Source organism: Portunus trituberculatus, chromosome 1 (assembly GCF_017591435.1).
Source record: "Portunus trituberculatus isolate SZX2019 chromosome 1, ASM1759143v1, whole genome shotgun sequence".
In the NCBI taxonomy this organism is placed as follows: domain Eukaryota; kingdom Metazoa; phylum Arthropoda; class Malacostraca; order Decapoda; family Portunidae; genus Portunus; species Portunus trituberculatus.
The window spans coordinates 477170-501843 of NC_059255.1; the positions used below are offsets into that span (position 1 = coordinate 477170).

Sequence of the window (24674 nt, forward strand, 5' to 3'; positions counted from 1 at the left end):
GCGCTGAAAATTAACTGAGGGACAGTGTAGCCAATCCCATCAGTAGCGCCGGGCACCGCGCTGGCAGGCGTAGCGGCAGGCAGAAATTTTTGTAATCTCGGCAAATGAAAGTGAGACAGTGGAACTGCTAGTTTTTTGTATGAAAAGCAGGTGTCTCTGATAGAATTAGTTTTACTATAATATTGGTACTATTTTATAGGAATGGCAGTCTGGTGTACATACAGTCACTATAGGGATGAGGTGCTAAGCACACAGACCTTTGTGTTACTGAGTGGCCTACTTCTATGTTAAACACCTTCCCTCACTAAGAGATGCCCTTAACACCTTCACTACGGTGACGCCTATGTGGGCGTCATGAAGCCCCAGTAGCAAATACGGTGACGCCTACGTAGACGTCATATTTCTTTTCTGAGCTTTCTTCAGTTCAGTTGTCCCGTATAGTGTGCTGGATACCAACTACACACGCTGTATGCTGTCCTTGAAATCCTAGTGCTCCTCCCACCATCCTTGTCTCCACCAATCACTAAAGATAAGCTATATGCCTTGTGTCTAAAATTACCCAATGGCAAAGACTGTTCCCATCTCTCTCTCTCTCTCTCTCTCTCTCTCTCTCTCTCTCTCTCTCCCTTTCCTCCCTCCCCATCTCCCTTTCCTCCTCCCCATCTCCCTTCCTCTCTCCCTCTCGAAAGATAAGTTACATGCGTCCTGCCTTGTAACATTAGTGAAAACACACACACACTCACACATACACTGATGATGACAATGTTGGTGAGGGAGAAAGAGAATTTGAAGGCTTTGATACGGCGCAAACTTCACTATTTGATAGAGTCTTGTCTATCGAACGTAAATTAGATAAATTGATAAAGGAGAGAGTATGGGAATGAAAGAGAATGAAGAACAGGATAAAGAGCTCCAGAAATTGAAAGAAAGGATAAAAAGAGTGGAAGAAAACGAAACTAGGCTAAGAACCGAAAATGAAGAATTAAAAGTCCAAATAGCGAACTACAAGAAATTGATGGAAGAAGGACTCGGTAAAGCCGAGAAAGAAAAAGAGAAGCTAAAAGATCTAGTTAACAAAGATGAAGAAAGAGTACAAGACGTGATTAAAAAGAAGTACAAGCATGGAGAATCCAAGATAAGAAAGACAAGGAATCATTTCAAGAAGTATTTCAAGAACAGTTAAAAGAAAGAGATGAAAATATGACAAGCAAAATGATAGGAGTCCTCAAGAAAAAGAAAATTTAGTAAGAGAAATTGCGGAAAAAAGAAGAGTGTAATTATTTTTGGACTGAAAGAAAAAATGTTAAATATAGACCAAGAAGGAAAAAGACGAAATGAAATCAGTAAAAGACCTACTAAAACATCTGAATGACGAGGATAGACAGAACTTAGAAGAGGAAGTAGAAGAAATCCATAGAATGGGACCATATCAAGAAGGAACAGTGAGACCAATTAAGATATTACTAAAATCACAAGCAGCAGCAGAAGAAGTACTATATAGAAAAACAAAACTCAGAGAAACAGAAGGTTGCAAAGATATATATAAAGAAAAATAGAAACGAGGAGGAAAGGAAGAGACACAATGAACTGGTGGCAGAAGCAAGAGAAAAAATAATGAAAGGTCAGAGGAGGAGAAGAAGGCATTTTTGGAGAATTATAGGAGACAGGATAAGGAAATGGTATATAAAAGAGAAAGAAGAGAAAAGAATGGAGCAAGTTTAACTAAAATGATAAGAACAAGAGATTAAAATGATGTATACAAACATAGATGGGATTTTATCTAGTAAATTAGAATTAAGAGATTACATAAAGAAAGAAGAACCAGATATTGTATGCCTGGTGGAAACAAAGTTAAATGAGGCAATAAAAATAGACATAGATAAAAGGTATAATATATGGAGGAGAGACAGAGTGGGTAAAGGAGGAGGAGGAGTCATGATGATGTTAAGGAAGGAGATAGTGGTAAATCAAGTGGAGTTTGGGGAAGGAAAATCAGAAATACTGTATGTTAAGATGCATATTAACAAAAAGGAGTTAACAATCATTGGAACATATGTGCCACCAAAACAAACTCATGGACTAACCAAGAATATAGAGACATGATAGATGACACAATAAGGAGTCTTACAAGAATCATTAAGGAAAGGAGAAAAGTGATATTGGTAGGAGATTTCAACTGTAAGGAGGTAGACTGGGAAAATTATGAAAGTGGTATGGGGAAGATGCCTGGGAGATAGATTCCTGAACCTAATGATAGATAATTTGATGGTCCAAAGAGTAAAGGAAAACACAAGATTCAGAGGAAACGATGAGCCGGCAAGATTAGACCTAGTTTTTACAAGGGATATACCAATTAACGATGATATAAGATACAAGTGCCCATTGGGAAAGAGTGACCATGTAATATTAGAAATGGATATAGAAGAAGGAAAGGAAGATAGAGATGAATCATACAAAGGAGACCGATTAAATTACAGAAAGGCTGATATTGAGAATCTCAAGAACTATTTTAAAACGTAAACTGGGAGGAGATGGAAAACTCATTAACGGTTCAAGAGAAATATAACTTATTTTTGGAAATATACAAAACTGGGGTCAGGGAATATGTTCCGAAATATAGACCTAAAGAAGAAGGAAAGAAAGATTGGTTTAATGCAAGATGTGCTAGGGCAAAGGAGAAACGAGATGGAGCATGGAAAAGGTGGAGAAGAAACAGAAATCCAGAAAATAAGGAAAACTTCAAAACAGCAAGAAATGAATATGCTAAGGTGAGAAAGGAAGAAGAAAAGAACTATGAAAAGGACATTGTCGAAAAATGTAAGGAACAACCAAAATTGTTCTACAGATTCATAAATGGAAAAATAAGACAAAAAGAAACAATAGAAAGGTTAAAAGGAGAAAACGGAATGGTGGAAGACCCAAAAAGTATGGCAGAACTGTTAAATAGTAAATTTCATGAGGTCTTTACTAAGGAATCCAAATTTGAAAGACCACAGGGTAATAGAGAGACTGTCTATATGAAAGAGATTAAAGTAACCAAGCTTGAAATAAAAAGTTGATGACGGAATTGGATGAGGAAAAGGCAATGGGACCGGATGAAGTCTCAGGCAGAATACTGAAAGAATGTAGGGAAGAACTAGCAAGTCCAATATACAACATCATAAAATGCTCAATAGAAAATGGAACAGTGCCAGTGGAGTGGAAAAGAGCTGAGGTGGTTCCCATATATAAGAGCGGAAGGAAGGAAGAACCTTTAAATTACAGACCGGTATCACTAACTAGTGTAATATGCAAGATGTGTGAAAAAGTAATAAAGAAGCAATGGATTGAGTTTCTTGAAGACAACAAAATATTATCAAATAGCCAATTTGGTTTTAGAAAAGGTCGGTCATGTGTGACAAATTTATTGAGTTTCTACTCTAGAATAGTTGATAAAGTACAAGAGAGAGAGGATGGGTTGACTGTATTTATTTAGATCTAAAAAGGCTTTTGATAAAGTGCCACATGAAAGATTACTATGGAAGTTAGAGGAGAAGGGTGGCTTAAAAGGAAGCACATTGAGATGGATGAAGAATTACTTAAGGGGAGAGAAATAAGGACGATAGTTAAAGATATGAAGTCCAAGTGGAGAACAGTAGACAGCGGAGTGCCACAGGGGTCAGTATTGGCACCAATACTTTTCTCGTATATATAAATGACATGCCAGAGGGAGTGAACAGCTACATAAATCTGTTTGCGGACGATGCGAAACTGTGCAGAGTCATTAAACAAAAGAGGATTGTGAAATACTACAGGAAGACTTAAACAAGATCTGGAAATGGAGCAAAAAATGGGAGATGGAATTCAATGTGGACAAAAGCCATGTCATGGAAATGGGAAAAAGTGAAAGACGACCAGTGGGAATCTATAAGATGGGAGATGGAGTAGAACTAGAAAAAGTAAAAAGGAAAAGGACTTGGGAGTGACAATGGAAGAAAATAATCAACCGGTAAGCCATATTGATAGAATTTTCAGAGAGACGTATAATTTGCTAAGGAATATTGGAGTAGCATTTCACTATATGGACAAGGAAATGATGAAGAAATTGATAAGTACTAAAATAAGACCTAGATTGGAATATGCAGGAGTTGTGTGGACTCCCCATAAAAGAAACACATAAGAAAATTAGAGAGACTACAAAAATGGCTACAAGAATGGTTCCAGAATTTAAAGGGATGGCATATGAGGAGAGACTAAAGGCAATGGATCTACCAACCTTGGAGCAAAGAGAGAGAGGGGATCTGATACAAGTTTATAAATTGATTAAGGGAATGGATGAAGTGGATAATGAGAAACTGATCCTGAGAAAAGAATATGACTTTAGAAGCACAAGATCGCATAGTAAGAAACTAAGGAAGGGACGATGTCTGAGAGATGTTAAAAATTTAGTTTCCCGCAAAGATGTATTGAGACTTGGAACAGTTTGAGTGAGGAAGTGGTGTCAGCAAAGTGTGCATAGTTTTAAAGAAAAATTGGATAAGTGTAGATATGGAGACGGGACCACACGAGCATAAAGCCCAGGCCCTGTAAAACTACAACTAGGTAAATACAACTAGGTAAATACACACACACACACACACAGCCCAGTAGCTCAGTGGTTAGAGCGCTGGCTTCACAAGCCAGATGACCGGGGTTCGATTCCCCGGCCGGGTGGAGATATTTGGGTGTGTCTCCTTTCACGTGTAGCCCCTGTTCACCTAGCAGTGAGTAGGTACGGGATGTAAATCGAGGAGTTGTGACCTTGTTGTCCTGGTGTATGGTGTGTGCCTGGTCTCAGGCCTATCCGAAGATCTGAGCTCGTTCCATAGGGTAACGTCTGGCTGTCTCGTCAGAGACTGCAGCAGATCAAACAAACAGTGAATTACACAAACAACTAGGTAAATACACACACTCTCATACACACACACACACACACACACACACACACACACACACACACACACACACACACACAAATACAAAACAAAAATTTTCTAATCTCTCTCTCTCTCTCTCTCTCTCTCTCTCTCTCTTCGTTTCCTCTCCTTCCTCCTCCCCTCTTCCTCTTGAAAGATAAGCTACATGCATCCCACTTGTGTCTAAAATATTAGCAAATGTCACTCTCTCTCTCTCTCTTTTTCTCCGAAGAGAAGCGTCCACTTTCCTCTTCGAAGGCGATATAGTGACTAAAAAATAGCAACATAATACACAAAGACGACAAGTATGACAAGCTTGCACGAGTTTCCTGCGCTGGGCGGCACTACCACCAGTATATCATACAGGTGGGCTTTTTTAACATCCGGTGCGAAGGGGGTTAATAACATACTACTTCTAATACACTCTTTTTAATGTACAAGGAGCAACACATCAAGTTCAAGAATAAATCTAGAAACAAGAAAAGACCCATTAATTCTCTCCAAAAAGAGGAGGAAAGAATTAGACAAAGAAAGAACCTATTCAGATTAAAAGAATTGGTGACAGCCAAATCTCAGAAGCACTTCACTATTCTGTGACACAAAAAAAAAAAAAAAATAAATAAATAAATAAAATAAAATAAAATTCTACACATAACTGAGCTCTTTAAAGTGGTGAAGTCAAGGAAGCTAAAGACTTATAAAACAGAACAACAAAATCATTAATTCTCTCATAGATGCATTACTTTTCCCATAATCACCAATAACTTTTTATATGGTACAGTTTCCTAAATAATTATATGTCCAAGAGGAGTCAAATAAATCTCTCATTCTTTCTTTATTGTGTACCCATTGACAACAAAGGATGATCTTGCACACAAGAGGCTAAACTAAATACTCAAAAGACTACAAGAAAAGTGAGCCTGCAAGACACGTACCGGATCCAGGCCTGGTAAAACTTGCTCAACACTTGTGTTAGCTTCTCCCACGGCTTCAGGTTCCAGGTAAAGCCCTGGTGGTTCAGCATTCTGATAAGCAGTAACAGGCACCTCATCAGCACCTCTGCTTTCCCTGCTGCAGGTAAATTCACTGTTATTCTAAGCATCCTCTTAAGGAGTATAATAACAATGACATAGTATGACTGTATAAATTTTGTACATATGAAATTATGTTTACTACTTAAAAATAATGCACTATTGGAAAACTAGGCACCCATTGAGGTTGCATCAGACACCACATGTAATTAGTTTTCGGCTTTAAAAGTAGGTGGATGAATTAGTATCGATCACTCTCTCACAGACTTTGAACACCTTTGTAGCACCACAGTTCACATCTATCACCCAGACCAGCAACAACCATGAGGCATTTACAACACCATGCTTCTACCACCAGATCCCTCTTAAACAGCTAAGTTCAGGCTAAATGGGAAAGCCCTTGCTAAAACCATCGAGTGCCAAGTGTAACTGCAAGACCATGTATCAACTCCTTGGAAGCGTTTATATCTGCATCATGATTGAAGATTGAGGCTACACATTCAGGAGAATGTGATGTATTTGTTTAGAAACCCAATTTCAGGGCTGAAACAAGTGTGCTTGACACAGCACACTCACTGGGAATCTCACTGCAGATGACATTTTTACAGTTAGTGAACAGCCACTCACTTGTTTGGTAACCTTTAAATCACATCTAAAGTTTAGCAAGAAACAGACAGAAACAACAGTGATATTTATTAATGAGATTAAATGAGCCTTGCTCAGCTGGTATAACTCCATTACTCTTGAGATTCTGCCTGAAAACTTTCCAGCCCAGATTCATATTATTCAACATCTAGCAAAGCAACACAGCCAGGAAGACAAGGCAGCCTAGCCACAATTGTTCTCGCTGGCATCATCATCAGCGGAACTTCCAAGCTGGTCGCATGTGTACGATCTAACTCCATTGGAGCAGGAAAACCACACTAAAGTGATAAGGAAGGCTTTCTCAAGGGTCTTCAGTGCTTCAGCTTCAATGAGGGAAATTGGCAGAGGTGCAATACAAACACATCTGACCAACAATGCTCACCCATTTGCATAGAAGTACCTATTCCTGGCATCAGGATATTAAGCATCAGTTGGATGAACTACTGGCCAAGGACTTCCTCAAGATGGACTATCCAATGGCTTCGCGCCACCCAATCTTTAAGTACTGATGACGAGATCGCTGTGCGACTGATACAGGATAACCTAGATGGGCCCTGGTGGCCATTTGTTATCCTATTATTTATGTTATGTTATGTTATTTTATCACGGCAGTGCCTAAAAAGCCATCATGTGTGAGACTTTGTGTTAACCTCACATCCAAAGGCCAACATATCCTGTTTGTTCACCCTACGATGGTATATCTTCTATCTGTGGGATTGGTAGCATGGTTTATCCCCCTTAATGACAAGATAGAATACTTCCAAATCAAATTTGCAAAAGAGGACCAAGACCTGGCATGCTTCATGTTTAAACATGCTGTCATGGGCCTAGTTCAGTTTCATCAGGAGATGAGTACAAGCAACAGGGTGACAAAGCACTTGGAGACATCTCGCAGATCATCAAGAGTGAGGATGATATTCTAGCCTATGACAAAACATATAGGGGCTATCTCTCATATGTCATTAACACTGTTCATTGTTGTAATCGACATGACATCATACTGAACCGAGAAAAGTAAAATTTTGGAGAGAACATGATTAACTTTTGAGTTTACACCATAACACCTTTAGGATACATCAGTGATGCCCAGTACACAAAGATGATTGCTGATTTCCTAAAGCCACATAACATCACTTATTTTCATTCATTCATAGACCTCACTAATCATTTTAGGAAATTTCTTTCCAGCTATTGCAGACACTGTTGAACCATATGAGACCTCTTGTGACCCAAGAAAGAGTGATGCTGATCACATCATGATGAGGTCAAGACATGCCTGGTATCACCACCAGTCCTTGTTTTTTTTTACACATGCCAACAATGGTGCAAAAAAGATGTCAAGATTGCCTGGGGTCAGATTTGTACTCCTACAAAAGCACAGGAAAGACTGGAGGTCAGTACCACGTGCAACAAGATTCCTTTCTGATACACCAAATATTTTGTCCAATTAATATGCATTCAAGCGGGCCTATCAAAAATTACATGATTGTTGTGTGTGTGCCAGCTTGTCATGGTATGTCATTCCACAGTTATCTTAGACAAATGTACCTGTAATATTATATGCATGTGTAGCTTCAATATCCCAGCCTTGTCAGAATCATTGTCTTGAGGGTGTATGGAATCATCTTGACCTCTTACTTATTTATTATAAAGAGACTTGACAGAACAGACTTCCATCTTGTATGGTAATCCTTTGTCTCCAGACTAGTATAAATACTATAACATGTATAAAAAAAAAAGGTTCTAAATCTCTTCTTACAATAATAGAATCTCCTTAAAGTATAGTGAGGAAAATGGGTTATGTGGTACATTAAAGAAAATTTAAGTTATAAGGGTAACTTCCATATATTGTGGTATAGATACACCACACTTACTTTCCTCTTATAAAAAGATTAAAGGATTAACATGTTATACTTAAAACTATAGCTTAGCTTATAGGAATGATTATAAATAACTTAACCTACAAATTAAGTCTATCAAGAGGTTTATTTCCTGTACTCCTGGGAGGTAATACCCGAATACCTACACCAACATGTCTCAACACTAGAATGTTGGTCATCATTCTGGGGAACATGAGCTTGTGGTGCAGCTGGAATTTGAACATCTTGTAAATTACTAGTTTCATTTGTATCCTCATCAGGGTGTATTACAGATGGTTTCAATTGATCTACATGTCGTTTAGTTATTCTCTTATCCACCTGAACCTAACAGTGCATGTTTCCTAAGGCTTTAGTGACTGTACCAGGCACCCACTTGTCTGGTGTGTTATAAGAACAAACCATGACAGAGGAGGAGGGTGAGTACGTAGGAACGTTGCCCTGCTTCTCCATCTGTTGCAATTCTCGTGAATGTGCCTCTTCCTGGTAATCAGGTAAGAGTAAATCTAGTTTAGTCCTGATCCTTCTATTCATTAGCATTTGTGAGTGTTTGACCAGTGGTAGTTCTGTATGACAAGAGAAATTTACTAGTGTTGGGAATTATGTCCACTGATGTTCATCTACACTTCATGTTATGCCTAAAAGTTAGGACTATTCTTTCAGCTTCTCCATTACTACTTGGATGGTAAGGTGCTGATCTGGTGTGTAAAATTCCATTAACTTTCAAAAAGTCAGCAAACTCACTAGAAGTGAATTGAGGTCTATTATCGATTACAATTCTTACTGGTAGACCATGTGTTGCAAATACAGGCATTATTGCTTCAGTAGTGGCATGTGTCGTAGTTAACTTCATTGGTATAATTTCAGGCTACTTACTGTAAGCATCTACAATCACTAAGAATGTGTGAGTAAGAAAAGGACCTCGAGTGTCTAGATATAGTCTCTGCCATACATATCTGGGCTGCTCCTATGGATGCATGCGTTTAAGCTTTGGCATATTTTGATGAGCTGCGCATGAGCTACATTCTCTTGTATATGCTTCAACTTGACTATCAATACCAGGCCACCATACATAAGTTCTGGCTACTGCCTTAGACCTTACAATGCCTTGATGGTCAGCATGTATTTCCTTCAGGAGGGATTGTCGTAACTCTTCAGGAACTACAACTCTAGCTCCACGAAGAATACATCCATCTTCCACAGTTAACTCTAACCATACCCTAAGATAGGATTTATAATCTTCTTGAGTTGTGACAAGTCCACGACCATTTATTAATCTTTGCATAACACGTGAAAGTGTTGGATCCTTTTTAGTGGCTTGTCTAATCATCTCAGTGGTCACCGATAGGTTATGACTTTCTACAAGTAATACACTGGTATTATATAGAATATATTACCAAGGAGTTAGATGATGGAAATAGCATAAATGTTATATATCTAGATTTTAGCAAGGCATTTGATAAGGTACCGCATAGGAGGCTAGTGTACAAATTGAGACTACATGGGATAGGGGGTAGGTTAGTTGATTGGATTAGTGAATGGCTTTCTGATAGGAAACAGAGAGTAGTATTAAATGGGGCAATGGCTGAGTGGAAGGAAGTGGTTAGTGGGGTACCCCAAGGATCAGTGCTAGGACCTCTTCTTTTCTTGGTGTACATTAACGATTTAGATATAGGAATTAGTAGCAAAGTATCAAAGTTTGCAGATGATACTAAGATAGCATGTGCAGTACAGGGTGAAAAGGACAATTACAGAATACAACGAGACCTGGACAGGCTGATAGCATGGGCAGACAGGTGGCAGATGGAGTTTAATTCTAAAAAGTGTCAGGTTATGCATTTAGGTAAAGACAACACAAACTTTAACTATGAGATGGAGGGATGTTGGCTAGAGGCAGTAGAGGAAGGAAAGGATTTAGGAGTAGTGATAGACAGGACTATGAAATTTTCAAAGCAATGTTTAGAAGCAAGAAATAGGGCAAATAGGATCCTGGGTTTTATAAATAAAAATGTTAGTTATAAAAGTAAGGAAGTGGTGCGTAGCTTATATAATTCCTATGTTAGGCCCCATTTAGAGTATTGCATACAGGCCTGGTCACCCCACTATAGGCAGGATATCAACATGTTAGAAGCAGTTCAGAGAAGAGCAACTAGGATGATACCAGCATTAAAGCGCCTGGAGTATAGAGATAGATTAAAGGAATTAAACATGTTTTCATTTGAGGGAGATGTATAAGAGGGGATATGATAGAGTTATTTAAAATGTTCTCAGATACAAACTACATAGATGTGAGATCTTTCTTTACCTTAGAGGAGGGAAATAGGACTAGAAATCATGGCAGAAAGATTAGAAAGCAAGACTGCAGGTTAGATATAAGAAAATATTTCTTTAGTCATAGGGTGGTAGACTTCTGGAATGCATTACCAGAGACGGTTGTAAATTGCACTAGTTTGACAATGTTTAAAAACTGATTACATAAGCACTTAAATTTATTAGATTTATAATTATGTATAGCACTGCATGATAGTTTTTATAAGAAATTTACTATAGTTAAACAAGACATGATCCCCATGTATGGGGACCACAAATTGTAGAGGCTTTCACTGCAGGACTTAGCCCTGTTAATGGGCCAAATATTTAGAATTAGTATATAATGTATTGTGTACTTGTAAGTGTATCTTTAAGTACTGATGACGAGGTCGCTGTGCGACTGATACAGGATAACCTAGATGGGCCCTGGTGGCCCTTTGTTATCCTATTATTTATGTTATGTTATGTTATGTTATTATCACACTCAGGTGCTGCATGGAAAATGAGACAGCACATCAGCATTTCCTATTTTACTGGTTTCCTTACATCCTAAGTCATATGTATAAGCTGCTAGAATTACAGCCCATCTCTGTAATCGAGCTGCTACTAGAGTCGGCAATCCTTTTCTTTGGACATAGAATGGCTAACAATGATTTATGGTCAGTCACTAAAGTTAACTTTTGTTTACCATACAAATATATGTGAAACTTTGTAACACCATATACCAAAGCTAGTGCTTCCTTTTGTATTTGTGAGTAATTTTTCTCAGCTGAATTAAGTGAGCAAGAAGCAAATGCTATTGGTCTCTTTGTTTTATTCCTAAATCCTGTTCGTCACCCGATTTGTACGTCCCCTGAATCAATTTTTCCCATAAGAATGTATTGAAATACCATTAATCTGTTCCAGACCAAAAAAAAATCATACTTTTGTCCATAAAACCCATTCAAAATAGACCTTTAATGTATGCATGACATGAACAAAATAATTATAGAAAGCCTAAATTGTTTTACTTACCTAAATGCTATCAAAATGATAAGAAAATGAATAAAAAAGAAAAGGTTATTAATTACTTGAGAGACTGGACATTGATGGCATGATGGAATGGAGGAGAGGAGGATGGGGAGGAAGACAGACAAGATCCAAGAAGACAGTCATGAGAGATGACTTTGGATGTGCGCAGCGTGCCAGAGCTACACAACAGCTGTGTAGCGTCACAAGTCAGTGCCGCTATGTGGGGCCCCGTTATAGTGAACATCGGCGTAGGAAACATGGAAAAATTGCCAGTCTTCGTCTCTGCCTTTAGAAGACCCTTGCCTGCTGGGGATTGACTTCCTCACGTGTGGGAGCAAGTTTGGACTTCCAAGATGGGAAGTCAAAGGTACGTGGCCAAGAAGTTCCTTTCATCCTCGGAGGTGATGCTCAGTGTGAGAGGAGTGGGCAGTAGGACGGTGTTCCTTGCCAGGCGAGCGAGGAAACAGCTGCGATGGATATGCCACAATCTACAGTACCTGGACATGGCCAGGATGATGATGACAGCAACGCTGAGAGCCACCAGAGCAGCGAGGATAACGCCGAGGAAACTACAGTAGAGTGCGCCGGTAACATCACCATGCCCAGGAAAAACAGGAGAAAATCGTGGTGGCACGGAGATTATGTTATGTAATATTTTTCGTATGTTCCTGTTTCTATTTTCTTTTGTGCTTATGTTTTGTTTTGTTGTTGTGTGATAGCTGGATTGGCTATCAGACAAACGGCTCGCCTGCCGACGAGCCGTTTAACCGTGTTCATCCCCCGAAATATCGTTCGTCTCCTGGGTCGATATATTGACTAATTGTTTGGTCGTCTCCCGAATTGTTCGTCCCTAGAGATGTTCATCAAGTGAGGTTTTACTATATATATATATATATATATATATATATATATATATATATATATATATATATATATATATATATATATATTATTTTATTTTATTTTTTTTATTATTATTAAGTGCAGTTTCTCCTTTCAGCTGAACAGATACGGCTATGCAGGCTGTGAGCCTGATCCATGTGTGTGCGCTGGTGTACTATGGTTAGGCTAACTATTACCAGTGTTTTTTCTTGCCTTGCCGTTGTTTTAAGACAGTGAAGGAGATTGTGTCACCCTTTAGTACACATCTCCCAGAACAGTGTTTTCTTTTTTTTTATTGTTTTCACCTTAAAAGATGAGTGTAGTGGGATGTTTATGTGAGGAGAGTTACGGCACCCCGTGACACCACAAGTCAACATTAACTAGGCTGTGTAGTAATTTTTATTTTGTAATATTTCTTTATCTATGTTTTTTTTTTTGTGAGTGAAATATCCTCTCTCTGGTGTATTGGACTGTAAAGGACAAACATGGTTGTGGGGAGATAAAGATCATTCAATACTATTCCAGTTATTTGCGTAAAGTGTGTGAATTTATTCAATGTTAATTTCTACTAAATCTATAATCCAGTGCCTTGATCACAGCTACCGCTACCATTTCTGTCAAAGTAAGTTTGAAGGTTCTTGCATAATCTTTCCTTTATTCATTCTAAATTTATTTTATTTTATTTATTTATCTATATATTTTTCATTAGTCATACCCTGAACCGCAACCTCAGCGGAGAGAGCCTGAATTTCCCCAACTCTCTTTGCTGTTGCCAGAGCCAGGAGAAAGAGAGTCTTATGGGTCAAGAACCAGAGAGAGGACTGGTCTAACAGCTCAGAGAGTGCCAACAAGATGCCGTAAGACAACGTCAACATTCCAAGGGGGCACTGTGGGCATCGGCCTGCGTACCCTCTGCCCACAGGTGCAAATGACCTCCCGTCAGACAGGTTGAGAAGAAAGGTCAAAACCTTTCAGATGAAAGACACTGTTAAGCATAGCCTTGTATACTTTCGCTGCTGATAATGAAAGGTGACAGTCCTGGTGCAAGTGGAGAAGGAAGTCAGCAAATTTTTGACTGGGAGGTGTCAAAGCAATATGTCCCTCCTGCTGACACCACTGACAATAACAGTTCCACTTATATTGGACTGGTAGTTCACAATGGTTGAACGCCGTCAAGATCCTGTCAGGAACTTCGCAACTCTTTGGGAATAGCCTTGATAACAGAGGAGTCGCTGGACAGTTTCTACGCAGTCAGCCAGAGCACGTGGAGACAGGCATGGGAGTGATGAAAGTGAGGCTTCCTTAGAAGGTCATCTGTGTTGGTCACCTGTAGCAGATCTGGAAAGCATTCCTTGCGTGACCAAAATGGTGCAATGAGGATGATGGATGTCCCCTGTGACAAATGGAGCTTGAACAGAAGTTGCCTGATCGCTGGAAACAGTGGAAAAGCGTATAGATCCATGTGATCCCAAGGGATGAGAAAAGCATCCATGGCAATGGCCATAGCATCTGAGAATGGAGAGACAAATACAGGGAGCCTGAAGTTCTGGCTGGTGGCAAAGAGATCCACGAGAGGCATCCCCCAAAAGTCGCCACAGGGCTTGACATACATCGTGATCAAAAGTCCACTCTGTGGAAATGACCTGTGACTCCCAGCTGAGGGATCTGCCACCATGTTGTGAGACACACTGATGAACTAAGGCCTGAGAACAATAGCTCTATCCTCTGCCCAATGCAACATCTGCTGTACCCTTGTGGTGAGAGAGATATGCCAGAGCTGTGATATTGTCTACAAACACTCCCACCGTCTTGCTCTGAAAGATGTGTTGGAAGTGTAGCAGAGCGAGAGAAACTGCTCAAAGTTCCAGAACATTGATGTGAAGAGCTGCTTCGTCTTCAGACCACAGTCCGCCCACAGTGTAATGAAGAAGAGAGCACCTCCAACTGTGTGTGGAGGCATCGGTGTACAGTAGAAAATCCAGCACCAGGTCCTGGAGGTCCCTGCCAGCAAGAAGATTGCATTCCATCGTCCACCACTGTAGGTCCACAAGATTGTTGGGAGTCCAGCTGATCTGGATCAAGTTGTCTTGCATTGAGCTGGACAACTGAGAGAGAAGGCAAAACTGTAGGCTCTGTATATGCAACTGAGCCCCTGGAACCAGGTGAATGAGGGAAGCCATGTGACTCAGTAGCATTAACTACTCTTTGGCAGTTGGGAGTCATGAATCCATGAAAGCTTGTAGATGAGAGAGAAGACTGTGTCAAGAATGCCTTCAAAGTCTGAATGTTGACTCCAAAGTAGACAATCTCCTAAGCCAGCCATAAGCAAGATTGTCATAATTGATGCGGACCTCTAAGGGGGCACAAGGCTGAAGCAGGACTTGGGTCGAGTTGAGAGCCTCTTGGTAAGATGACGCCAGGAGAAGCCAGTCGTCCAGATACTGTAGGATGCAGATGCCCCGCATGTGTAACTCCATGGAAAAAGGTGCCATAATCCCGGTGAATACCTGGGGAGCCTTAGACAGGCCAAAGCACAGTATTCAGAACTGTAGTATATGTTTATCCCAACTGAAACAAAAGAACCACCTGCTCCGGGGATGGACAGGAACTTGCAGGTAGGCATCCTTCAGGTCGATGGACACCATTCAATCGTGTCAGTGGATGGCAGCCAGTACCATGCAAATGGTTTCCATCTTGAACTTTGTTGTAGTAAAATGTTGATTGAGGAAGGAGAGGTCAATGATCGGACAAAATCCTCCTGTCACCTTGGGAACCACAAACAGCTGACTATAGAACCCGGGTGTAGGAGGAGCTTTCTTCACTGCACCCTTGTTGAAGAGAGCTATTACTTCTTCTGTCAGAGCCCTGCCTCACTCGGAATCTGTCAAGTAGGAGCCCAAGTGCCGAGGCTCCTGAGACACCGGAGGGAAGGAGTGGAAAGGAATCTTGTACCCCTCAGGAAGAACTCGTAAAACCTGTTCTTCTGACCCCATGTCCTCCCAGGCAGGTAGATGTCGGACAAGCAAGGCAGCCTCCAATTGAAGAAGTTGGAGAAGGAGAGTCATTTCTGAAATATCTGGATCTTTGACTTTCTAAAAGAGGGACATCCAGAATCATGGGAAGTGCAAGAATGGAAGCACAGTTTGAAGAACCATTGCTGAGTTAGACCAGGATGAGGGCGAGAGTCAACAGAGGTGGAAGAGCATGGATGTTTCTCCACAGTGGTGTTCCCGGTCTTGGCTTTGCTTTGATGAGAGCCTTAGTTGCCGCCTCAGTGAGCGAAACCAAAGCCATCTACTGTGCTTGACAAATGGCCTTCTCCACACTACCCAAGTCGAACTGCAGATCCGAGTCCAAGTCTGACTGGCGTAGCTAGGCCTTAGAAGTCGAACTAAACTGATGCAGAAGATGTAAGAGATAGGACTCCCTCCTCGCCACCCATGTATCAGCCAGAGCAAAGGCCATCATGATCCTGGTTTGGTCCACCACAGCACGTTGAATGCTGTATGTAAGTTGGTGTAGCATGGGCCCATGAACAGACGAGCCCTGACCTGACAACGTGAGGGAAAAGATGGTACCCACTGACCAAAACAGGAAGTTCTGTGTGTCCTGAGTGGTGAGAAGAGCCTCCTCAAGGCGCATCATCTCCCCCTGAGAAAGCGAGACCCGCAGGTCACCACGCACAGTCAGGTGTTGAACCAATTCAAGGTTCACCATTGCAGTGTTACAGTTTGTGCCTTGATTTTCTTGATTTTCTTGTCTATATATATTATTATTATTATTATGTTTATGATGAGTGAATTTAAATGTAGAATAAGAAGTAATGTCTTTGCGCAAGGCTATGCGTTTTTTGTTGCCCCCGTTGCATTGTGAGAGCCCGCGCTCCTTTTGTTTTCTCTTCCTCAGCGGGCGCTTCCTGGGATGGATGTGTTTTGTTGGTGTTGGAGAAATTTTGTGGTGATGTCATGGGTATAAAATGTGTTGGTTATTTGTGCTCCAATCCTAAAGGTTGGTGGTGTTATCTGAGAGATTTTTGGTGGTGTTTATAAGGTCTGGCAAGACCAGCTGTGGTGAAAATAAGTGGCGATGTGGAGTGGCTTTTGAGCGGGAAGGACCGCATGCATAGTGGGAGTGGTGACTATAAGTGGATCTTGGTGACTTTACATGGGTTGTGTGTTGTTTTCTTGTTGGTGACGAGTCTTTAGGAGGTCGTGGCGTCAACTGAGGGAGAGCATGGGTGAGGTGTGTCGTGGAGCGTGATTTTAGGGACATTTTGTTTTTGCTCATACTGTGTTGAATTAGGAGTGTAGATGAGATGTTACAACGGCATTTCTTGATATGTGGAGTTAATGATTAATTTTTGAGAGTATTGATTGATTGCAATCCATGTGTCCAGCTGTGGCCTTGGATCTTATCTCAGTTGAGATTTGTGGGGACCACTGATCTGGAGTAGTGTCGTCCCCTGGGTTAATTCTTATGAAATTAATATTTTCTATGATTTATATGTGTACCATTGATATTTTATTTTTGTATTATTTCATGCATTACCCATATTTTCTTTATGTAATATACCTATGTTTATTTATGCCATGCTTTTGAATTATTCCAATTATTCATGTAACCGATCATAACACCAGAGTGAAGCCTTGGGAGACTGTTAGAGGTAAGCAATGTTATAATTGTGTTGTGCAGTGAGTAGAGGCCATGGACAGCTGGAGAGGGTGACATTTTCTCTTAATATCCAGACCCTTAAAACTCCTGAGACAGGGATAACGTAATCTCGTCTTTGGGAGCAAACTGACCGTGAGTGAAAGCCTTGACAGCAGAAAGACTTTTACCTTCATCAATACTAGTCCTATAACTTCTGTAGTATCGCCTGGCAGGATACTTGGCAAAGGAAGGCTTAGAGGACTCATTGGCACATATCAATGCCTTCGAGGCTTGAAACATCATGAAATCTATGGGATGTGCATGCCTTAAGCAAGGAGTGGTGGCAGGAACATTACTCCTTTGCATGCCCGGGAGAAGGGAGAAGGGGGCTGGAGTCCTGTACCACCTGACCATGGGCTTCTGGAAACTTCTTACAGACAATGTCTATCATAGTTGTGAAGGTAGGGAAAGACTCTAGAAGACAATCTTCTGAACCCAAGGAATCCTCCTCCTTTTCCCCACTGACCAATTCCCAATACCCACCCATGGAGGGACGAGAGGTGGAAGGAACACAGAGAGGGGAGGGAGAGCCACGCACCGAACCCGCACTGTGGTGTTGCGAAAGTTGCTGTGGAGAAAGTTGTTGCAGAGCCAAACAATGGTCAAGATGATCAGCCAAGGAGAAGTTACCATCTGCCAATCCTCCCACTTCAGGTGCCATGGACTGGGGAGAGGGATGACTTGGTGCAGTCTCCTTGGTGTGGTCTCTTGCACCCCACCCTCCATGGATTGAGTGGTTGGATGCGCTTGACACAGCCCAACCCTCATCCAAGGATCTGAGATGGGCTAGCAGGCCAAGAACCTCACTTATAGCCACATATGGGTCCTAAGCCAAAGGAAGCGACAGAGAAGCAGGCCTCACTCTTCCCCTCACCTCGGCCCAGGATCGTTTCATGAACGATGGGGCGTCCACCATCATGGCACACTTACCCAAATGAACACTCGATGATTTGAATCACAGGTTGCCTCCCCGTGCCCCCTTGGCTAGGAGTGCCTCTTGCACTCTGCTAGGGGCCACATGTTTTTGGGGAGGTTGGTCTAGAGCTAGCCAGACACTCTGCCTGAGACAACGAACTTGCTGGAAGCTTAGCAAGTTATTAAGACATTAAGTTACCTGAGAAGCAATCATATCAGAAAGCATAGACTGCAGTGGAGAGCCATGGGCAAACATGATGGCAAGTTGATTCTCCAAGGGCAAAACCTGGCTTGCCTAGGAGGCCAAATCCTGATGGAAGCCACCGAAGACGGCGAGTCCACCTGTACCACCCGTGGGGCATGTCACCAGCCCCAACCCTGCTTCCTGAAGTACCGACACTACCCTGATGTTTAGCATGGGCACATCTGGTATGGTGCCGCTCCAACTTAGCCTGATAAACCCTGGCTGAATCCACCATCATGATATCCCAACCTCCATATTCCTAACACCTTAAAGAAACAGTACAGGAACCACGACACATAATACACATGGTATGAAGGTCATGAGAGATGTCAGGAAGAGCCCTGCTGCATTCCTGACGTGCACACAATCTTTTGGAGGAAGCAGAAGAGAAGCCAGAGTGTACTGGGGCCAGCGGTGAAGTCCCCGAAATGCCGGAACTGTCTGCTCTGGCCCACAGGCTACCAGTGATAAACATAACACCATCTGTTGGGTGACTAGCGCCTTCCCCCAGCATGTCTTTTTCAGCAGAGGGATGGAGGAGAAGAAGCCACGTGAGAAGACGTCTTGATAGAAGGAAAAAAAACATCGACAGTAGAGCAAATAACACAGAGAGCAGTGTGTGTAGCTGTGATGCGTGTGGGTAAAGAAGTGGGGTATGAAGATGGTTACCACAGGGAGGAATAGGAAAACAGCGCATCGACTTGTGCATGAGGGGAGAGGTTGATTTTTTTTTTTGTCATTGACAGACTCAAGGAGACAAGGCACTCATTGCTTATAGTAGAAGGAACAGGTCTTATTTGAAATAAATTCAATGTTATGATTTGTGAGTGATTGTTTTTCTGGTGATGTGGTCCACCACATCATCTTATCCCCAACTCTGGATGAAATCTGACTTTGGTATCAGCACTCTGTAGGTCAAACATGACATCACATAGTTGGACAGGACAGCCTAAGAGGAACCCTGATCATCACACACTTGCTAAGGTAAGTTAATGATGATCTTGTAATTATGTACAGTACTTGGTTACATTACAAAACTAATTTTTTGTATGCTGGTATATATCATAGCCAATGATATATACCAGTAACAGACAACCACTTCCCCTTTCAATCAATTAAATTGAGGATCACATAAATACACACTATATTAGCACGTAAACCCCGTATTGGGCCACCCGTGTACCGAGCAGATGTTTCACTTGTTGCATATTGGTACATCTGAGACCCAAATATCACTTCCTACAAACTATTACAAACATGAGTATGTAATCAATTTGTGTATACATTTGTATTTATTACATCTGCAGATGCATTGCTAAGGTACTAGAAAATAAGATAAAAATGCTAAGACAATAATTTCATTTGTTGAAAGAAAAAATAGGGTTCTGAAATACAAGTAATATTTGGTGACATATTACTTCAAAAATACAATCAATATAAGAAACTAATGGAATATTAGATCATCATAATGATGATCACTAATTACATGAGTCATTATTTTCATTAAACCATGAAATGCAAAGGTGTGGTTGACCCTCACATTCATTGCAATAGGTGGATACTCTCCTAACCTTGTTTGTGGCCACCTTGTATCCCTCAGACAGTGAAATTTTCTCACAGCATCCTCTGCATCTCTTCCTTGTGTTTTTCTTTGGTCCATCTGCTTCCTGTAAGGTATGTTCTTTTCTTGCACCCAATATATCAGAGGTCCTCTTCCCTGGTTTTGTAATTTCTTCAGGAATGTTTTTAGTAAGAGAGAGGATTACTGATTCTGTGAAAGTTTTTAGGAATACTTGTTTTGCTGAGGAGTATTTATTGTATAAAATTTGAACATTTGTCACTGATATCCTAGCAATCATTTCCAGAGACAGCTTCTTGTATCACTTCCTTGATCTGCAGAGTGGCGAGTTGTAGGAAATGAGTTGATCAGCAACATCAACACTTTTTTTTGCTTCATTTTACTCAATGACACTTTCAGGTTCTACAATCTCTTCCCTTTTCTGTTTTTCATTCCACTTGAAAATAAGTTATTACCTTACTCAGGTACTGTTGATAGTGTCAAGAATATATCATCAAATGCTATAGACTATACCTGGCACAATGGTGTACCAATAAGCAAAAGAAGGGAAAAAAAATTACTAGTTCACAATTCGGTATACATTTGTACCATGGATTTTTACGCTCTATACTAGAGGCCACGCTCTCACAATGATATATTTATACCTCTTCTCTCTGAAAAAGTCTAATGGACATTGGAGTGGTGGGGTAATGAAGGTTACGTGGTGAGGGCGAGTGTGCTAAGTTGCCAAATGCAGTTAACGTGTTAACTGCCTGAACATTCACTCTTGCTGTTCACATTTTTTTCATTTAATGGGACCGTCCAGTGGCCATGGTATCAAAAAATCTGAAAAAATTGAAAACCCCCAATACACCACCAGAGCATCCCCAAACATATGGCAACATAGTGATGGAGTATTTTGGGAAAATACGCTAAAATATGTGGGGTATTTAAACTTCAAAGGGACCCTGCCACGCCCACCGCAGCCCGGGGCTCCCTCCCCCGTACCATAAATGATGGTAAGAAGCACAGAAAAAGCCATGAAAAGTGGTTTCTTTGGTAAGGAAAGGTGGGCGCTGGACACTCAGTGCTATGGCATACACAGGAACACACCCTCTCCCCTTCCATTTCAGCATCCATGTGACTGTGATGGGAGGAGGATCTATTGAGTATCTCGCCCGTTATTTCACACTTTGCAAGCCATAATCCAGCCTATTTTACCTGCCTTTTTTGTCTTACAATGTCTAAACAAACGGTGCAAGTGGAAATTACAAGTTGTAATGACCATGCATGGATGGGAGACACCCTCGCCTTCGAGTGACTAATAACTACAATCATTATAGGGGCAGTCGGGTGCCATATGAGTCGTACAGAATATTCTAAACATCCCTAAAAAGGATATATAATGCACATGGTGGTGTATGAACACCAAATATCCAACCCAAATAAATGTACAGGGTCACAGAAGAAGAAAATGACATCTCTGTTTTTTTTTTTTTTTTTTTTGCCTTTTTTCCCAGTTTCCACTTCTTATCATTCAAATCGAATCTTCTCCCACATTTCTCAACGGATTTTCAATTTTGAGGTATCATTTTGAAGCTCAATGAAGCTGCTACATTTTCACCTCATAGAATTTGGCATTCTTTTTTAAGTGCCGCAATATAAAAAAAAATTGAAAAAAAATCATAATGGCCATCAAAATAAAAAAAAAATCAAAATTCTATGAGGTGAAAAGTTTTGGTATCCGTACCAGCAAAATTGAAATGTGTCCTCTAATGACAAATTTTACTTCCGCAAGTCACCCTCTGCGGAGTTGAGCTTCCCCATGAGATACGCTTTGCCACATCACGCAGTCAGTAGCTTGCATGCGGTTGCGCTGGTCGACGTTCGCTGCTGAGTCCGGGTTTGCGGTTTTTTCCCCCGTTTTCCAGGTAAGGCCACGTTACCTCTTACGCGGGGACATTGCCTTCTATCCGTTATCCTATGCTTGGAGCGGACAGAGCCGTTCAAGTGGCTATATTTGTAATATGGGCAGTTGTTAGGAGCTTACGGCTCTTGTTGCATTGCAGGGTGGTGGCCATGTCTTCCTCTGGTGAGGAGTTAGGAGTTAGCTGGACCTACCTTGGGCTCTTCCACGGGTTCCAGGACCTGCAGGAGTGCACTCAGTCATTTGGAGGGAGCTGGTTCTGCCACTGGTCTTCTGCGCCATGGTGGTTTGCAGGAAGTTTGCCAGTCGCCGGGCCATGGGGCGCATGGGCCTGCCAGTGTAAACAACTCTGCCACTGCGCCACTCTCACCGCCCACACAGGATGCCGCACCGTGGGACGTGGTTCTGACGGCCCTGGCAGAGTTGAAGGATGAGGTGAACAAGCTGAAGAAGGACAGACTGCAGCCTGCCCCCTGCCAGGCAGGGTGAATGAGGGTGCCAGTACTTCCCAAGGTACATAGAACAACAGTTCATCTGTTAACACCTTCTGTGGTTTTTCTGACCAGTCGGGTGCTGCTGGTGTTCCCCTTGAGCTCAGCCCCTCTGACAGTGTGTTGTTGCATAATGCTAAGGTGTTTGGGCCTCCAGACACTGACTCTGAGGAAATTGATCAGCAGATCGCCGATATAGTGAACTTCTTGTTTACCAACGGCATGCGTACTGAGGATTACAGGCTTCTCTGTGATGAGGTGATTAAGCGGCCGAGGAATTGCTGCAACCCTGAAGTGTTGGATGCGCTTAGGACTGACGCGAAGAAGACGGACCACCGTCTTAAGGAAGTGAACCAGGACATCCTGCAGGCTGCCACTATTGTTACTAAGTCGCTCTTGGCGCTGGACAGGGTGGCCCAAGTGTACGATCTGCCGGAGGTGGCTTGTGAGGTGGACCTGCTTAATGGGGCCTTGGCCTTGTTGGGTAATGCCAACTACAAAAACAACTTGGCAAGACGTTTCGCCATGAAGCATGAAATTAACTCCAAGTACTCACATCTCTGTTCTAGTAAGGTGCCAGTGACTTCTTTTCTTTTTGGCAATGATGTGTTTCAGTCTGCTAAACAGATCGAGGATTCAGAGAAGCTGAAGTTTAAGTTTGCGCCTAAGAAGCCCCCCTCTACATGGTCCTTCAAGAGTTCCAGAGCAAGAGGGTTTTGGGAATCTCAGCCAAACAGGAGTTACACCAGGTTCCAGCCCTATGGTCTTCAGCGGCAGGGAACCAGTGTTACGTTCACCGGTTAAACTGGTAAGATTGGCATCGGAGAGCCGGTGAACAATAACAATAAAAAAAAACACTGCAGGTTCAACTGGTGAGGAAATGCAAAGGGGTCACTTTAAAAGCTATTTTAATAACCCATAATGAAATTGACACATATATAACAAGAAACATGAAACACAGATATATAACATGAAACACAGGAAAATGACATACACATATACATATAACACAGTAATAAATACAACAATAAAGAACCCAACTTAATACCTAACAATAATCCTAATCCTATATAGAGGCAATGTGGAAAACACGGACGAGGGAAGTGATACTTATGCGGTGTCGCAGTGGTGAAATGCTGGGTGATGGTTGATCCCACGGCAGAACCAAGAGGCGTTGTGTTCACTGGTTGAGGCTTGGATCTCAACTGCCAATCCAGAAAACCAAGAGCTGGCTCAACACTTTCGGTTGAGTCGAAAGGGGCCGCGTGAATCCAACTTCGGGACAGTAGCGGGCTTCATGAAACGGTGACGTGGAAGGTTCACGAGACGGTGGCGTGGAAGGTTCACGAGACGGTGACGTGGAAGGGAGGCGGAGAGGTGGCGAACGAGGTAACAAGCGGAGGAGGTGATGGTAGTAATGCATGTTACGGGCGGGCCGTAACATTTCCTCCCCCCTAAGACCTCCGTAATGGGCTCATGAAGGAGGTGAGACGGGAGATCTTGATAAGGCGTCGGCGATGATGTTGTCCACCCCCTTGATATGATGGACTTCCAGGTTGAAAGGTTGAGTTAACAAGGCCCACCTAAGAATGCGTTGGTTTCGGTTCCTCATGGCGTACAGGAAGGCCAGAGGATTGTGGTCCGTGAAGACCTTGGTGATGTGCGGACCAGGATGAAGATAGCACTCAAAACGTTGGAGCGCCAGCACGAGTGCCAGAGCCTCCTTTCGATGGTGGAGTAGTTGAGTTGATGGTGTTTCAGTTTTGCAGAGTGATAGGCGATGGGATGGAGGATGCCGCTTGTGGGGTCCGGTTGTAGTAGGACAGCACCCACTCCAACTCCACTCGCGTCCACTTGTAGATGGAAGGGTCGGGAGTGATCCGGCGTCCAGACCACTGGTTCCGAGGAGAGAAACGCCTTGAGGTGTTTGAAGGCTTGGTCACAGGTCGGGGTCCAGTGGAAGGGGACGGAAGTGCTGAGAAGGTCCGTCAGGGGCGGCCAGGGTGGAGAAGTTTTACAGAAGCGTCTGTAAAACCCAGCCATCCCCAAGAACCTCATGAGAGCTTTCCTGGTGGTAGGAACAGGGAAGCCAAGGATGGCCTCACGTTAGCTCTCTTGGGGTGAACCTTGCCGTTCCCC

The 24674-nt window shown here is 42.1% G+C and overlaps 1 protein-coding gene across 1 annotated transcript in view; it reads right to left on the reverse strand.

The window, feature by feature from the left end:
• LOC123507197 overlaps positions 1-24674 on the reverse strand; it is a 336550-nt gene that overhangs the window by 73948 nt on the left and 237928 nt on the right. The window contains exon 10 of the mRNA XM_045259927.1: positions 5870-6005. Coding sequence (XP_045115862.1) covers positions 5870-6005 — 136 coding nt within the window. The remainder of the gene's footprint in view (positions 1-5869; positions 6006-24674) is intronic.